Source organism: Leucopleurus acutus (genome assembly GCF_964270905.1).
Source record: "Leucopleurus acutus genome assembly, chromosome: 8".
Taxonomy (NCBI): Eukaryota; Metazoa; Chordata; class Mammalia; order Artiodactyla; family Delphinidae; genus Leucopleurus; species Leucopleurus acutus.
In genome coordinates, this window is record NC_139151.1 from 8745103 (window position 1) to 8759764 (window position 14662).

The 14662-nt window shown below is 39.8% G+C and overlaps 1 protein-coding gene across 1 annotated transcript in view; it reads left to right on the forward strand.

The window, feature by feature from the left end:
* The window catches only part of CDON (cell adhesion associated, oncogene regulated), a gene marked incomplete at its 3' end in the record, with an annotated part of 56960 nt that extends 46687 nt beyond the window's left edge, over window positions 1-10273 (forward strand). The window contains exons 18-19 of the mRNA XM_082845682.1: window positions 9241-9515; window positions 10110-10273. Of these exons, the coding sequence (XP_082701808.1) occupies window positions 9241-9515; window positions 10110-10273 (439 nt within the window). The remainder of the gene's footprint in view (window positions 1-9240; window positions 9516-10109) is intronic.
* Window positions 10274-14662: the final 4389 nt, after the last annotated feature.

The window sequence follows — 14662 nt, forward strand, 5'->3', positions numbered from 1 at the left end:
TGTTGTCAGGGAGTCACATGGTTAGACTAGTACTTTTGGTCTTTTATTTGTAGGATTGTGTGTGTGTGTGTGTGTGTGTGTGTGAACTTGCCATGTTCAGTAATGCACTCAGTCATTTATAGTCACCCAACATGTTGTTGGGTGACAGTCACCAAGAAACTAATTCCCAAAAGGAAATTCCCACTGCAACATCCAACCAAGAGTGTACGGTGAGAATGGAGAACCTTTATGGGCCCTGGAGGAATGGCATCAGGGTTCTGTTGCACAGTTACTGATGACTTCCCCAAAATAAGGGCTAGGTCAGCAAAATAACAGACACAGGGGCAAGAGGAAACAGCAGGGGTGAGCCGAATATTAAAACAAACCACCAGCAAAATGAAACCGTTTCAGAAGTTCATGAAGCACATTCACGAAAATAAGTATCACACATCCAAGAGGCTCATGGGTAGTTAGTCCCTGCCCTCCAGGGATAATCAAAAGAGGAAACTTAAGGCAAAATGTATATAATTATCTAATCAGAGTTATTCTGCACATAATCGTGCTTAACAAATATTCAGCTGTGTAATCAGAAATGGGATACTTCTCTGCAAAATATTTTAGAGGTGCTGTGTAGTTTTACTGGAATGTCCAAAATATGTTTAGTCAAATACTAAAGCAATGTATTCTTTCGAGAACAATCCTATGCTACTATTCCAATTTCTTATTTCCTAGTCTGTGCTATTCAGATTGTTGGTGAAAGAATAGTTTATTTTTATGACACTATAATAGTCATTCTCCTATCTTACAGCTTGGTCAGACAGGCCTCTCCTGTTTACTAAAAGATATCTTAGTAATAAACTAACAGGTCCCAGACTACCTGAATTCTTGCAAAACAGCACAGATTTTTGTATGTGGCATGATGCACAGAGTTCTATTTACTCAATGTTTTAAAATTAGGAAAAGTCGTTTCATTGAGCCAGAGACAACTTAGTGAAAACTTTCACCCCACTTTAAGCCAATAATAACTGCAGTTGAAAGATTGTTTGAGAAGCCTAAGATAGTAAAATTACAAGCTCTTTGTATTGTGTAAACTGTAAGATGTGCATTATAAGAGCATCTTTTTTTTTTTTTTTTTTTTTTTTTTTGCGGTACGCGGGCCTCTCACTGTTGTGGCCTCTCCCGTTCCGGAGCACAGGCTCCGGACACGCAGGCTCAGCAGCCATGGCTCACGGGCCCAGCCGCTCCACGGCATGTGGGATCTTCCCGGACCCAGGTACGAACCCATGTCCCCTGCATCGGCAGGCGGACTCTCAACCACTGCGCCACCAGGGAAGCCTCTATAAGAGCATCTTAATGAATGTGATACATTTGCAGACACAGACATTTGCCCTTTTCTCTCTCTCACTTGTTATAGATTTGGGTCTCTTACATTTACATATATACAGGTATTATTTTTGTGATTATCTGATTGCTTTAGAAACTTTAGGGACTTCCCTGGCAGTCCAGTGGTTAAGACTCTGTGCTTCCACTGCAGGGGGCATGCGTTCGATCCCTGGTCAGGGAATTAAGATCCCGCATGCCATGCAGCAAGGCAAAAATAAATAAGTAAATAAAGCCACAGTTTTTTTTTTAAAAAAAGAAATTTTAATTAAAGCGTTATCAGTAAAAGAATTGTTGTACATGTTATATGCCTAATTATATTCAGAACAGGTATTATATTCCTTTTTTATCGACTATGACCTCTGTGCTTATATCTTAGCATGTAGCCCCCAAGTTGAAGCCATTTTTATGTCAACACATGTAGACATCCAGAAATGAACTAAAAGTAAGGTGACTGAATTTTTTATATTTGGTTATCTATGTGGTTAATTACTGATGATTATGAGTTAGGGTTTGACATACTAGAAAATTTTAAATCAGTTTGGTTTATCATGTTGAAATTTGGGTTATAATCACGTTAACAGTCTAACTCAAATGACGGTGTTACTACCAGCACCACCCTGTTAATTGAGAGTGACAGTTCGGAATAAAAGTATGCACTGCTGTGATTTTCTATATCACTTACCTGAAAAATAGCTGCTAAAGAATATGTAATAGGATATTGCACTTTTCTCTTGCTAAATATCTGTAATTTCTTTTAAAACATATGTGTATTCTGCTTGTTAACTCCCAGCACATAAAACCAGGTGACAGTATCAGCTCTCTAATTACCATCCATCGTAGTTGGCCCTGGCTCTTCTGTCCTGACCATCCCTCGGTCCTGTCCCATCCATGTAGTTCACCTTCATTCTCATGAAAGTGCTCTACACTCAAACTGTTAGACTGCCCTTAGATTTCCTTTAAAAATCTCGTCCTTTGCTTTAAATTAAAGAAATGAGCAGGACAGAAAAGAAACTAAAAGGAACAAAACAACAGAAGAACTTAAGGCGTCTTATTATCTGGTGAGTCTTCATTATTTTATGTCAGCATTATGAAATTAAATTCATATTAGATCTGTATAAGCCAATTATTAACTTATAATATCTTGTGTTTAGGGAACTGCCCTGGTGTTTCAAATCCTGGCAAGTATATTTTTTTCCTACACCTTAACTTTACTTTTTTAAATGAAAACTTCTCTTCCTGACCTGATCCTCTTTTGTCTTTCAGGTTTCCAGCACCTTTGTATTACTTCCAGATTCCTGCAGACAAATGGAACATCAAGCCAGAAGCTCACTTAGTTTGGTTTACATCATGATTGGGGATTTCATTAAGTGCCTGACTGTGCTCCATTGTGTCCCTAAGAGCTTTCTCTGCCACCTAGGACAGGCATTGCCCGTCCTCCAGAAGACTGAATTTTAAGTCAGAGAACTTTGAAGCCAACAGGTAGAAGAAAGACTGAACAACAGAACTAGTATGGAACAAGGACAGAGATAACTACTATCGTGGTACAAAAATCTTAAGGGGTAAGTGTATGGTTCACTCTCACTTTATTTTTTTCGTGCCGAGCGGCGTGCGGGATCTTAGTTCCCTGACCAGGGATCGAACCTGTGTCCCCTGCAGTGGAAGCATGAAGTCTTAAGCACTGGACCGCCAGGGAAGTCCCATGGTTCATTCTCACTTTAATCTACGTGTATTATCTTAGTTTTAGGTATGGTCTGTTATAAGGTATCTTGACCAATTAGTTTAATTGTTGCTCCTTGATAATAAATTTACTTGCTTACAGAAAAGGTTATTTAAAAAGTCTGATGTTCTAATGTTTATTATTTATTCAGCATTTTTGAGGTCATACAATATGCCATTTACTGTGTGCTTGGTGCTGGACATTATGATCTTAATTAGAGTCTAACATGCATTAGTACTTTTATTACTTCCTAGACAATAAAATACTTTAGAACATTTTAACTCCAGTTCCTTCCCCAGTGTTTTGTTATTTTTGTCATGTGGTTTAATTCTATAAATATTTAATATCCTTTAAGACAGTAGAGTTCCTGTTTTTTGCGGTCGATATTTAGTCACAATTCCCAACATTACCTTTGTTGCTATTCATCCCTTCTTTTTTTTTTTAACCAGTTTTCATTGGAGTATAGTTGATTTACAATGTTGTATTAGTTTCAGGTGTACAGCAAAGTGAATCAGTTACACATGTACATATAACCACTCTATTTTAGATTATGACCATATAGGTCATAACAGAGTATTGAGTAGAGTTCCCCATGCTATACAGTAGGTTCTTATTAGTTATCTATTTTATATAGAGTAGTGTGTATATTTCAGTCCCAATCTCCCAATTTATCCCTACCCCCCTTCCCCCCTTGGTAACCATAAGTTTGTCTTCTACATCCGCGACTCTGTTTTGTAAATAAGTTCACTTGTACCATTTTTTTAGATTCCATATATAAGCAATGTCATATGATATTTGTCTTTCTCTGTCTGACTTACTTCACTCAATATGATGATCTCTAGGTCCATCTATGTCACTACAAATGGCATTATTTCATTCTTTTTTATGGCTGAGTAATATTCCATTGTATATATGTACCACATCTTCTGTATCCATTCATCTGTCGATGGACATTTAGGTTGCTTCCATGTCCTGACAATTGTACGTAGTGCTGCAATAAACACTGAGGTGCATGTGTCTTTTTGAATTATGGTTTTCTCCAGGTATATGCCCAGGAGTGGGATTGCTGGATCATATGGTAGCTCTATTTTTAGTTTTTTAAGGAACCTCCATACTGTTCTCCACAGTGGTTGCACCAATTTACATTTCCACCAACAGTGTAGGAGGGTTCCCTTTTCTCCACACCCTCTCCCTCATTTCCTGTTTGTAGATTTTTCTGTATTTCTTCCTGTTGTCTGCTGGTACTCATTTTCCCTCAACTTGAAGAATTCCCTACAGTATTTCTTGTAGTAATGGTCTGAGGGTTACATGTTCTCCCAGATTTTTTGTCTGGAAATGTCTTCAATTCATCTTCCTTTTCAAAGGGTATTTATTGCTGTTCATTAAATTCTAGGTTGGCATTTACTTTCTGTGCTTTAACAATGTCATTCCATTATTTTGTTGCTTCCGTTGTTTCTGTTGAAGAATCATCTATACAGCTGTTGTTCCCTTTCAAGGTGATAATGTCTTTTTCTTCTGGCTGCTTTTATGATTTTCACTTTGTATTTTTGCTTCCAACCGTTTAATTATTCACATTTGGAAGTATAATTTTCTTTGTATTTATTCTGCTTGGGGTTCATAGAACTTCTTAAATCTGTGGCTTGAACTTTCATCAGTTTTAGAAAATTCTTAGCCTTTATCTCTCCAGATACAGCTTTTATCCCATTCTCTCTTTTCTGTCCTCCAGAGAGATGCCAACTTTACAGGCATACCTTGGAGATATCAAGGGTTTGGTTCCAGACCACTGCAATAAATTGAATATTGCAATAAAGTGAGTCACATGAATTTTTTGATTATGTCCAAAAAAATGTACATACCTTAATTTAAAAATACTTTATTGCTTAAAAAAATCCTAACCATCATCTGAGCCTTCAGTGAGTCATAATCGTTTCACTGGTGGAGGGTCTTGCCTCGATGTTGATGGCTGTTGACTGATCAGGGTGATGGTTGCTGAAGGCTGGAATGACTGTGGCAATTTCTTAAAATAAGACAACAGTGTTTGTGGCACCTCAAAACAACTACAGTCAAAGGTCATTGATCACAGATCACCATAACAAATATAATAATAATGAAAAAGTTTGAAATATTTCAAGAGTTACCAAAATGTATCACAGAGACAGAAGTGAGCAAACGCTGTTGGAAAAATGGCGCTGATCAACTTGCTTGACACAGGGCTGCCACAAACCTTCAATTTGTATAAAACACGTTATCTGCGAAGTATAATAAAGTGAAGCATAATAAAATGAGGTGTGCCTGCATATATTTTTGAGCTTTTTTCTATGCCTCGTATGCCTCTTAAGCTTCTTTATGTATTTTCCATCCTTTTGTGTCTGTGCTTCAGTCTGAAGACCGTGCAGAGACACGCTTCATGTTTAGTAAACCTCTAGTCATCTGTGTTCAATTTGGTCTTAACTCCATGAATTGAGTTCTTCGTTTAGGTATTCTACTTTTTAGTTTAGAAATTCCAAATAATAATTATTATTAGATTCTAAGTCTCTGTTAAAATTCTCCATCTTGTCACTGTTTTCTTGAATATGTTCATCCAGTTCTTTTAAAATCTTTGTCTCCTAACTCAATGTATGCATCACTTAGTTTTCTCTTGTTTCTGTCTCCAGAAATGCCACGTAATTTTTTACTGAATTCTGGACATTGCATATAAAAACTCATAGAGTCTCTGGAAGATGTCTTCTTGCCCCAGAAAGGATTTACTTTTGCTTTTGGCAGGCAGTTAGGCAACGGGCAGATCATTTTAACCCAATCAGTGATTGAGCTGATTTAATGCTGAGTTTCAGTCTTTTAAAAAGCCTTGTCTATTCCTGCTTCACTGTTATTTTTACAATGTAACCCTTCAAGGGTCCCAGTGAAAAGCCTGGGGGGGCGGTTTACGGAGCCTCTTCTCTTTGGTAGGCTCTGAGCTCCAGTATCTGTCTTCCCAGCCCCAGGAAACTGCCAGAAGTTCTGCTCAGCTCCTTAGCCACTTCCTGCTGACGTCTTAGCGTTTCATCCTGCACTGAACTGGGCAGATGCCTCATGAGGAAAAGTGGTGCTGAAACTCACATTTACCTTCTTTCTGGAATCTCAGCCACTTAAGTGCTGGAGTAGCTCTCTGATGATTTTGACAGATTTAAACTAAAATTTCTCCATCGTTTTTAGTTGCCAAGTTGCTTTTGGCAGGAGAGTTGTTCTGATATAAACTAATCGGCCATAGCCAGAAGCCAGGAACTTAATTTTTAAGAATGATTTCCAGCGAATCATGGTAGCCATATAGATTCCCCTGACCAGAGATATTTATGGTTTTTTGAAATCAGAATCCTTCTTACTCTCTAATTCCACAATTGCCATCTACTGTAATTTCCTCAATTATAAGACGCTTGAGTCTGAAATAGCATGGAGGAATACACACTGGTCTCTAGCTGGAATGTGGGAAGTACCCTGTTCTCATCAGCTATACATCTATAGCCCATCTCAAAGTTGAGTGCTCCCAGTGTCTTTTATACCTTCTTATATTACACTTACTACATTATATTGTAACCATTTGTTTACTTTTTCTCCTCTGCTAGACTGAGAGCTGGAACCTGTTGTATTTATCTTTATACTTTCAGTGTCTACCACAGTGTCTGACATTTAGAAAGCATCAGCAAATGGTTTTAGAATAAAGGGTTCTTCTAAGTAGCATTATTTATAGATATATAGTATCTATTAAATTCTCATTAGTAGTAGTTTGAATGCAAAAAGATTTTTCCAGGAGTTCCCTGGTGCTCCAGTGGTTAGGACTCAGCACTTTCACTGCTGTGGCCCCGGCTTCAATCCCTGGTCGGGGAACTAAGATCCTGTAAGCCATGCAGCACGGCCAAAAAAAACAAAAAACAAAAAAAAAACAAGAAGATTTTTCCCCTGGACTTGCCCCACATTTTGGGTGAGTACCCTGTTTACAGTCTGTGGATTCTCATGAATTGAATACATTCAGGGGGATTTTCAGGTTCCCTGGGTGTTGTGACAGTGGAAGAGACTAATGAAAAAAGAGACTGATAACATGGACATTTTTAAATGGATGTCAAGAGATTCGTGTTCACCCTCGTCAGCACCCCGGAAAAAATTTTTAAGGTCAGAGTTGAATAAAATGTACATCAGACCAATAAGGAATGCCACGCTCTCCTGGAGTCATGATCTGTCCAGCGCAGTGCTTTGATTCTGACTCCAACGAACTTTCTTCCACACCAGTGCTCCCTCCACTTTTGACTGCCTTAACACTTGCATGGGAACACAGATATTCTTTCAATCAGGTATATATCTTTCCTGTACTATTAAAAGTTAAAATTACAGTCATATTAGATAATGCTGTAGTCAGATTATTCTGTGCAGATGAATACCTGACAGACATACTTTGCTTTCATGTCAGGTGACTGGTATCTGAATTCTACTAAGTGTAGAGTGAATATATTTCTCTATTTGAAATTAAAGTTGGACTTATTTAAATTAAGGATTTGGTTTCCTGACAGATGTCTTATTCTCTTCCAGGTTCCGAGTCTTCATGCTCAGGATTTGGTATTTCTAATAACTTGAACCAACAGAAATGCTGGTAACAGTTGCATGGACTTCCTTTTACTGATTTTCTTACGCTCCAGAAACATACCATCCCATGTTCAAAGGATGGAAGTCCAAAGAATTCTTATCTTTATTCCCTAACATGCCTAGCTCCATCATACTACTGGTCAGTCCTGTGTGTTTCCTACCTAACAAACCCAGATCAAAGCCAAATGAAATGTCTTCTCCAGACTTTTCTCACTCCTAATTTTATAAATAAAAAATATTTTTATTTTTTATATAAATACTTCTTAGATTCCAGTTTCTGTTAATGATGGACTAGCTTGATCATCCACAGGTAATAATGATGAAATTGGACAATTTGAAAGTATTGTAGAGTAACCAGAAACAGGCAGAAACTGAATAAATCTAACCTTGAAAGACAATGGGTGACATTTGTTTATGGGTTTTTGCCTGAGGGCATTCTCCAATCTTGGGTCAAGAACACAAACTGAAGGTGTTGAAGGATGGAGGTCGAGGCCAACAGATCAACCAGAAAATCAGAGGGAAAAATCCAGTTAAAAAAATTACTATACATGTAACAAAATAGGAAAATGTGATACTTACTCAAGGGAAAAAAATAGTCAATAGAAACAGACTCTGAGATGATCCAGATATCACAACGAGTAGACAATGACTTTAAAGCAGCTGTTACAAATATGCTCAAGGACTTGAAGATATACACACAATGAATTCACATGGGGAATTTCATCTGAGAAATAGAAACAATTGAAAAGATCAAATGGAAATTCCAAAGCTGAAAAGTATAAATAACTGGAATGGAAAGTTTACTGATTGGGCTTAAAATCAGATTGGAGAAAACAGAAGCAAGAGTCAATGAACTGGAAGATCAATAGAAATTATCCAATCTGAAGAACAGGAAGGAAAAAAATTAGAGAAAACACGTATCTTGGATGAAGGCAAGAAATAAAAGTAGGGCAGAATTGAAGTGAATGCTCAGTACTAATAAATTCTAGCAATTAATTCTTCAAAGAAAAAAACTGAAAAATAAAACCTGGATTTGGGGTGTCTAGTTCTTGTAGTGTTTTTTCCAAGAGTGAGAGGGAACATATCTGATTTCAAAACAGTGTGTTTTTGTTGGCTTTTTGTTGGCTTTCTTTCATAAGGTCATTTTTCTCATGTGACCAAAGTTTCTTAGCTTTCTGTCCTCTTCCTCTTTTTCTCTTTCATTCCTTCCAGTGTGGATGGCCTTTTCCATCTGTGTGCTATATGCTGGAGCTATTTAATTATGAAGACAACTTCTGACAGCAGACTAGGGCAAAGGAAACATGGGCTAGGTCATCATATACAGTTCCATTCTTAATTGGTTCGCTTTTTGATGCATTCTCCTGTTGTATTTCACTTTAACTCTAAGTTTTGATATTTCACATCATAGTGAATCATTTAGTTATTTCTAAGCATCAATCTTTCTTAAGAATCTGTGAATACAAAATACCAAATGATATTTCAAAATGAGTGACTTTTAATTATTGATCCCTCTAGATACGATTCTATTTCTTTTGGTTTACCCTTTATAGGTGTTTCACCAAAACCAACAGCACTTTCAGCAGCAGCCCCCTTCCTGTGGTCCCAGTGGTAGCACCTTATCCTCAGGATGGTTTGGAAATGAAGCCCCTCATTCACATGAAGATGCCTGTATGTCTGGCTTCCACAGTCCCCGACTGTGGTCAGTCACCTGAGAAGGGCATCAAAGATGACAAGGCACGAAGACCTGCTCAGCATATTTGCTGTCAAGACAATAGAAATGAGACCAGCTCTGATTGTGTGGAAGTTGCAGCAGAGTTCAACAGAGGTACAGCAAGATATTATAAATCTTAAGTTTCTAGATAGTCTTCAGTTAACTAAGAACTGTATCAGGAAAGGTGATGCTTTCAGAATGTTCTCTCTGTGACCAACTCACATATTTCTTAGATATTGGGTGGGGGGGATATTGGATACTTAAAAAAAAGTTGACTCAATAAGGAGTTCTTTGAAATTTTGTTATGCACACCATTCATCTCAGGTTGTTCATCCTGAGAACATTTTGGAAAATAAATCCAAATAGGCTTTGATTCAGTTTGTACCTGAAAGTAGACTTGCTAGAAGGATGCATTTTGTGATCCTGAGCTTTTTCATTTGAATTGATTCTGGAGTTGTAGCCTCTCTTTAAGATGGTAATTTTGGGGCTTTGAAGGGGTTTCCTTTAACCCTGAGATGAATTGTACAACTGTTCGTGAGAGCTCAACTTTATTTTAAACCTTTTAAACCTACTGTCTCCCTCAAATTCAGACTAAATGTAACTGGGCTCTGATTTTGCTCATGATTCTTTCCTTATTGCTCAAGGTAATGTTTGTAGACTGCTTTGATAAAAATCAGCCTTTATCATTTCCAAACCTTTGTTTTTCAGGAGACAGCTGTGTGCCTTCAGAAACAGAGAACAAAATTTTAAGTTGGAATCCTCTTATTTTGCCACCTGTTTCAAAGGACTACGCTGAAAAGACACCATGGTCTCCTCCTGGCATTCCTGTAGACAGCCCTTCAGGGGTCCTTCAGCAATCCCAGGAAACCTGAGGATGTGTTGGTGCCTCGTCATGTTTCCACTTCAAGCCAGTAACTGCACAAAACAGGCCTGGGGATGGACTGTGTGAAGGACATTAATTCAATTCAGAGAAAAATCGTTATTTATTTTTTGTAGTAGTAATGTCATATGAATGTATCTTAAAATGTGTGCCCTTTTATATTATTTATGCCTTAAAAGTTTCCCTCCCTATTTCTTCCTCCCCCTCAGTAGTAAACAACCTGGTTTGGCATAGTTTTCAATCATATGAGAGCAGTGGGATCATTCCACGTTGTCCAAGAGCCTCAGCGACAGTAAGAGCCCCTCCTACAATGATCCCACCTATTGGCTGACTCATCTAAGAGAGAATTGCACAGGCCATTGGAACTTTTCAGAAGGAAAGCTGTCTTTCACTATCATGTTATCAGACTTGCTGAGAACATTTGTAGTCAACCACAGTTGTAGCCTGATGTTTGTAATAGCAGATGTCTTGTGAATTTGATGAGTGCCTTCCACAGAAGTGATAGTTGACCTATAGACCGTCTGCACATGGGCACAAGTTATGTCCAGCTTTCTAGGCACTAATCACAAAGAGTGTCATGGACATGGTGGTGGTTAAGTCTGGTTGGGCTATTGCAGAAGCAGAAAGGGAGCCAGGGCCAGAGAGAAAAAGAATGCCTACTAAAATTTTAAATTGCATTTGTTTATAACATGGTCACCATGGGGCTCTTTTTGACTGTTTCTAAGAGTAGGAGCAAAATAAGACTTTCAAGTAGTGACTGGAAGAGAAAGAAGTGCATTTTAAGAAAAAAGGGAAGGTTCCAGGGGGACTATCTCGGCGGAAGCGCTCCCATTAGTATAGGATGTGTCATGGTACCACAGCCCCTGAAAATCGATGTTTTCTGATTTCCAGCTTGGGCAATACCTGGAAGATGGGAGTGTCAGAAAAGAATCTGGAGGTTTGAAGTTTCCAGACGTTTTTTTCTGCATGTCATCATTGTAACAGGCACCTAAAGCTTCGATTAGTAGAGCTCATAAATCACAATTGTTGCCGCCTCTGAGTGACGAGGACGTTTGCAGCTGTCGTTGGAAGGCTTTTCTTCTCCACATCTAAAACAAAACAAAACAACACTCTAAGTGTATTTAATAGCTTGAGTCAAGCTTTACGGATCACTGCTCTTTTCTGGATTGTGCATCCCTTTGGGGAAGAAATAGATCCTACCTAAGAGTCAAGCAATTCCAGCATAAGTGGAAAACGTTTACAGTTTCCCAACAATTGCAGTGAAATAGACTAGCATACTGTACTAATCGACTTTCTATATAAATGCATCAATATCCCCTTACATATGTCTATATACTTTATAAATAGAACTGTTAGTGGAATGTGCTTTGTGAGCTGGGTCACTATGCAAGGATTACTTTGAGTAGAATGTAGTAGATATGATTTCCTAGTCGGGTATCAGGGATGCTGCAGTCAAGTTCTCCATTCCAGACGTCCATGCCTGTAGTATACTGGATTTATTCTTCACGTTGCTTAGATGCAGTTAGCTTTGGAGGGGGATAGCTGTGTCCCTTAATTCTGTGGCTAGCAAAGGACAAAGTCCTAGCACACAGAATATAAAGACATACCCTGTGTTTCCAGTCAAGTTACGGCAATACAGTCACAAAGGGAGTTTTAGAAAACTGGGGAGTAAATGTTTGTAGGCAGTCATTTTGATTCAGGAAACAGAGGTGTATTAGCATGAGCCTTAGGTCATAAACTGCTTTTAAAGATTGACTTTGAATACGGGATTTGTCCACTAGGAAGAGAAAACAACTTTACCTTTAGGGCAATCTCATTGTGGACTGCTCTATTTATATTATTAGTAACGCTGTTTTAAGTGTTATCCCTTTTATTGTATTTTATTTATAAAAAAATGCCTTTATATATTGAGATATATGAATATAAATATATATATATAATTGCCTTCATGTTTAGGAGTTATGAGTGCTCTCTAACCGTGAGTTGTTCTGAACTTTTAGCCCTGCACAGTCACCCAGAACAGTCCTACCTAAGTCACTTGCCAGGAAGTCAGAGGAAAGTACAGCGTGGGCAATGGCTCTAACATTTGTGAAGTAACTGCTGTGTACCAGGCACTGTGCTGGTGCTTGTTACCGCTATCTCAAATCTTACTGTTAAGACACATCTACAAAGTAGGTGGTAAAGTCCCCAGGTCACACAGGTGAGCCACAGAGCCAGCATTTGAACTTACCTGGAGCTGTAATCTGAGCTCCTTCCGTGTTTCCATACTGCTTTCCGAAAGCATTGTGGTTCACTCTCCTGATGGAACTGGTCCAGTTCTGTAAGCCCTGGCCCGCCCCGCCATGGGATTCCTCGGATGCTCTAACTCCACAACGAGAGAAGCAGCCTCTGTCCTCCATGGGCAGAGCTCTGAGCCTATTGCCTGGTCTTCCCGGAGCCCTCCTTTCTCTCCATGACGCCCCCTCACTACCATCCGTGCACGGGCATTTGACCTTCTCTCAGCGTAATAGTGATCCTGTAATCCGTCAGGCCTCTCTGTGTTTCTTCTCCTCTTAGAATTCGCTGTGAGTCTTTGTTTTCGCATAAAACTCCCCTCACTCCTACTATATTATTTCACTAGCTCCTTTTTTCCTTCTTTTGGTTATGCGCTGATCGTCTGGTGATGGGTGCTCTACCAGATGTAAGTGAAACGGCAATGTTTTAGACCTTTTGAAGTGGTCTTCAGAAAAAGCATCTCTTTCTGGGTTTTGTTTTTGTTGAATGAGTGCGCAAGGGCCAATACATCCTTACTAAGCTGATTGTGATGCAAATCTCATTCCAGCTACAGTACTGCCAAGAAGTTAACTTTATAACTGAATTTCATCTGTGTTGCTCTCTTTTAAAGCAATGACTTTTAAGATGCATGTTTTTGTATCATATTGAAAAGTATGTTTTATTTTCCTTAAAGTGGTAATGTTTGAAATTGTACATATTTTAAATGATGTAGCTTCGACAGGTTTTATTTTGTTGATTTGATTTTATATTAAAAGAGAATGCTGCTTTCATGTAGAGTAGCACGTGAAGATGGGGATCCTGATTGCTCCCTGTTTGTGTAAAGCTGCTTATAGCCTGTGATTGGGGTGGGTGTACATCTCACTGACATTTTTGGACCCCTGTCCTCCCCTGAAAATCCCCTATGCACATCCCAGAGCCCAGTGAGTTAATCCATTCTGTTCTGACTGCAGAGATCCAGGCCCCGAAGGAAAAAGATCCAGGACAGGTATTTTATGGGAGGCTGGGAAAATACGTGCACCAAGGAGCTCTGTCGAAGCAGGCAGACTCCCTTTGGGGAACTCAGTATTTCTTTGGAAGGAAGCAAGAATTAGGAGAGAAGCAGCAGGAGAGTGAGGAAGAGGGGTCCCTTCTGAGACCTCACCTATTTTTACCGTTTACCTACTATGTCCCTATGAACCCCAGGGTAGAAATTTAGTCTCAAGAAGCAGCTTTGCTTTACTGCCCTGAAAAACTCAAAGTGTCTGGGCTGCTTAGACCAGAAAGCCAAGAGGGACTTTTGCACGGGGTGGGGCCGCCTTGTTCTGCTGTATTCCCCAGATTTAAAAGAGCCTTCCTTGAACCTCAGCCCCCGTCCTGAGAGCTGTGAGGGAACTCGAAACCCCTCGTCTAATGAAGTCTGAATCTGTGAGAACCTAAGGAGAACTTAGTTTCTGTCAGTTTTCCGTCTCCTCTCAGGCGCCACTTTCCTGATTCCTGGCAGGATGATCCCTTGGCTCTCTCGCTGTTTCTTCTCATCTGAGTCCCCTGCGGAGGCAGCTCTGCTGACTCTTCCAGGCAGTGGAACAAGCACGCATTTGTGTTTCACCCAGATGTCAGACACACACGCTTGGAGTCAGTGAGTCATGCTGGCGGCTGACAAAGTGTGACTTTGGCTTGGCCGGGTCCCCTCTCAGCCAGCTCCCCAAGCCTGGTGGCAAGAACCCTGTCCCGTCTCGTTGGCACGGACTCCGGGGTCTAGCAACTGTGAGGCCCTTTGCCCACGACAGGCTCGGTGCTATTCCTACATGAAAGGTGAAAGGGAGACAAAGGCCCTGGGCACCTGGCTCTGCTACCAGCCCTGATTCAGCCGGTCCTACAGTAGAAGCTCGTGTTCTTGGGGAAGGAACTTGGGATGTGGAAAGAACTAGACGAGCACATCTCTTGCTAGAGTTGAATGAAGGGCACACATGCCTGCAGATCTTGCTTCCCATCCCCTAGTTTCCTCCCAGTAGGGAAACCTGGAGCCCAGCTGAAGCCAGGTCAGCCTTTCCTTGTGGGAGCTGCAATCGGAATAATCCTCCACTGGTGAGAGCATCACGTGTGATTTATCGAGGGATTTCTCAGTTCA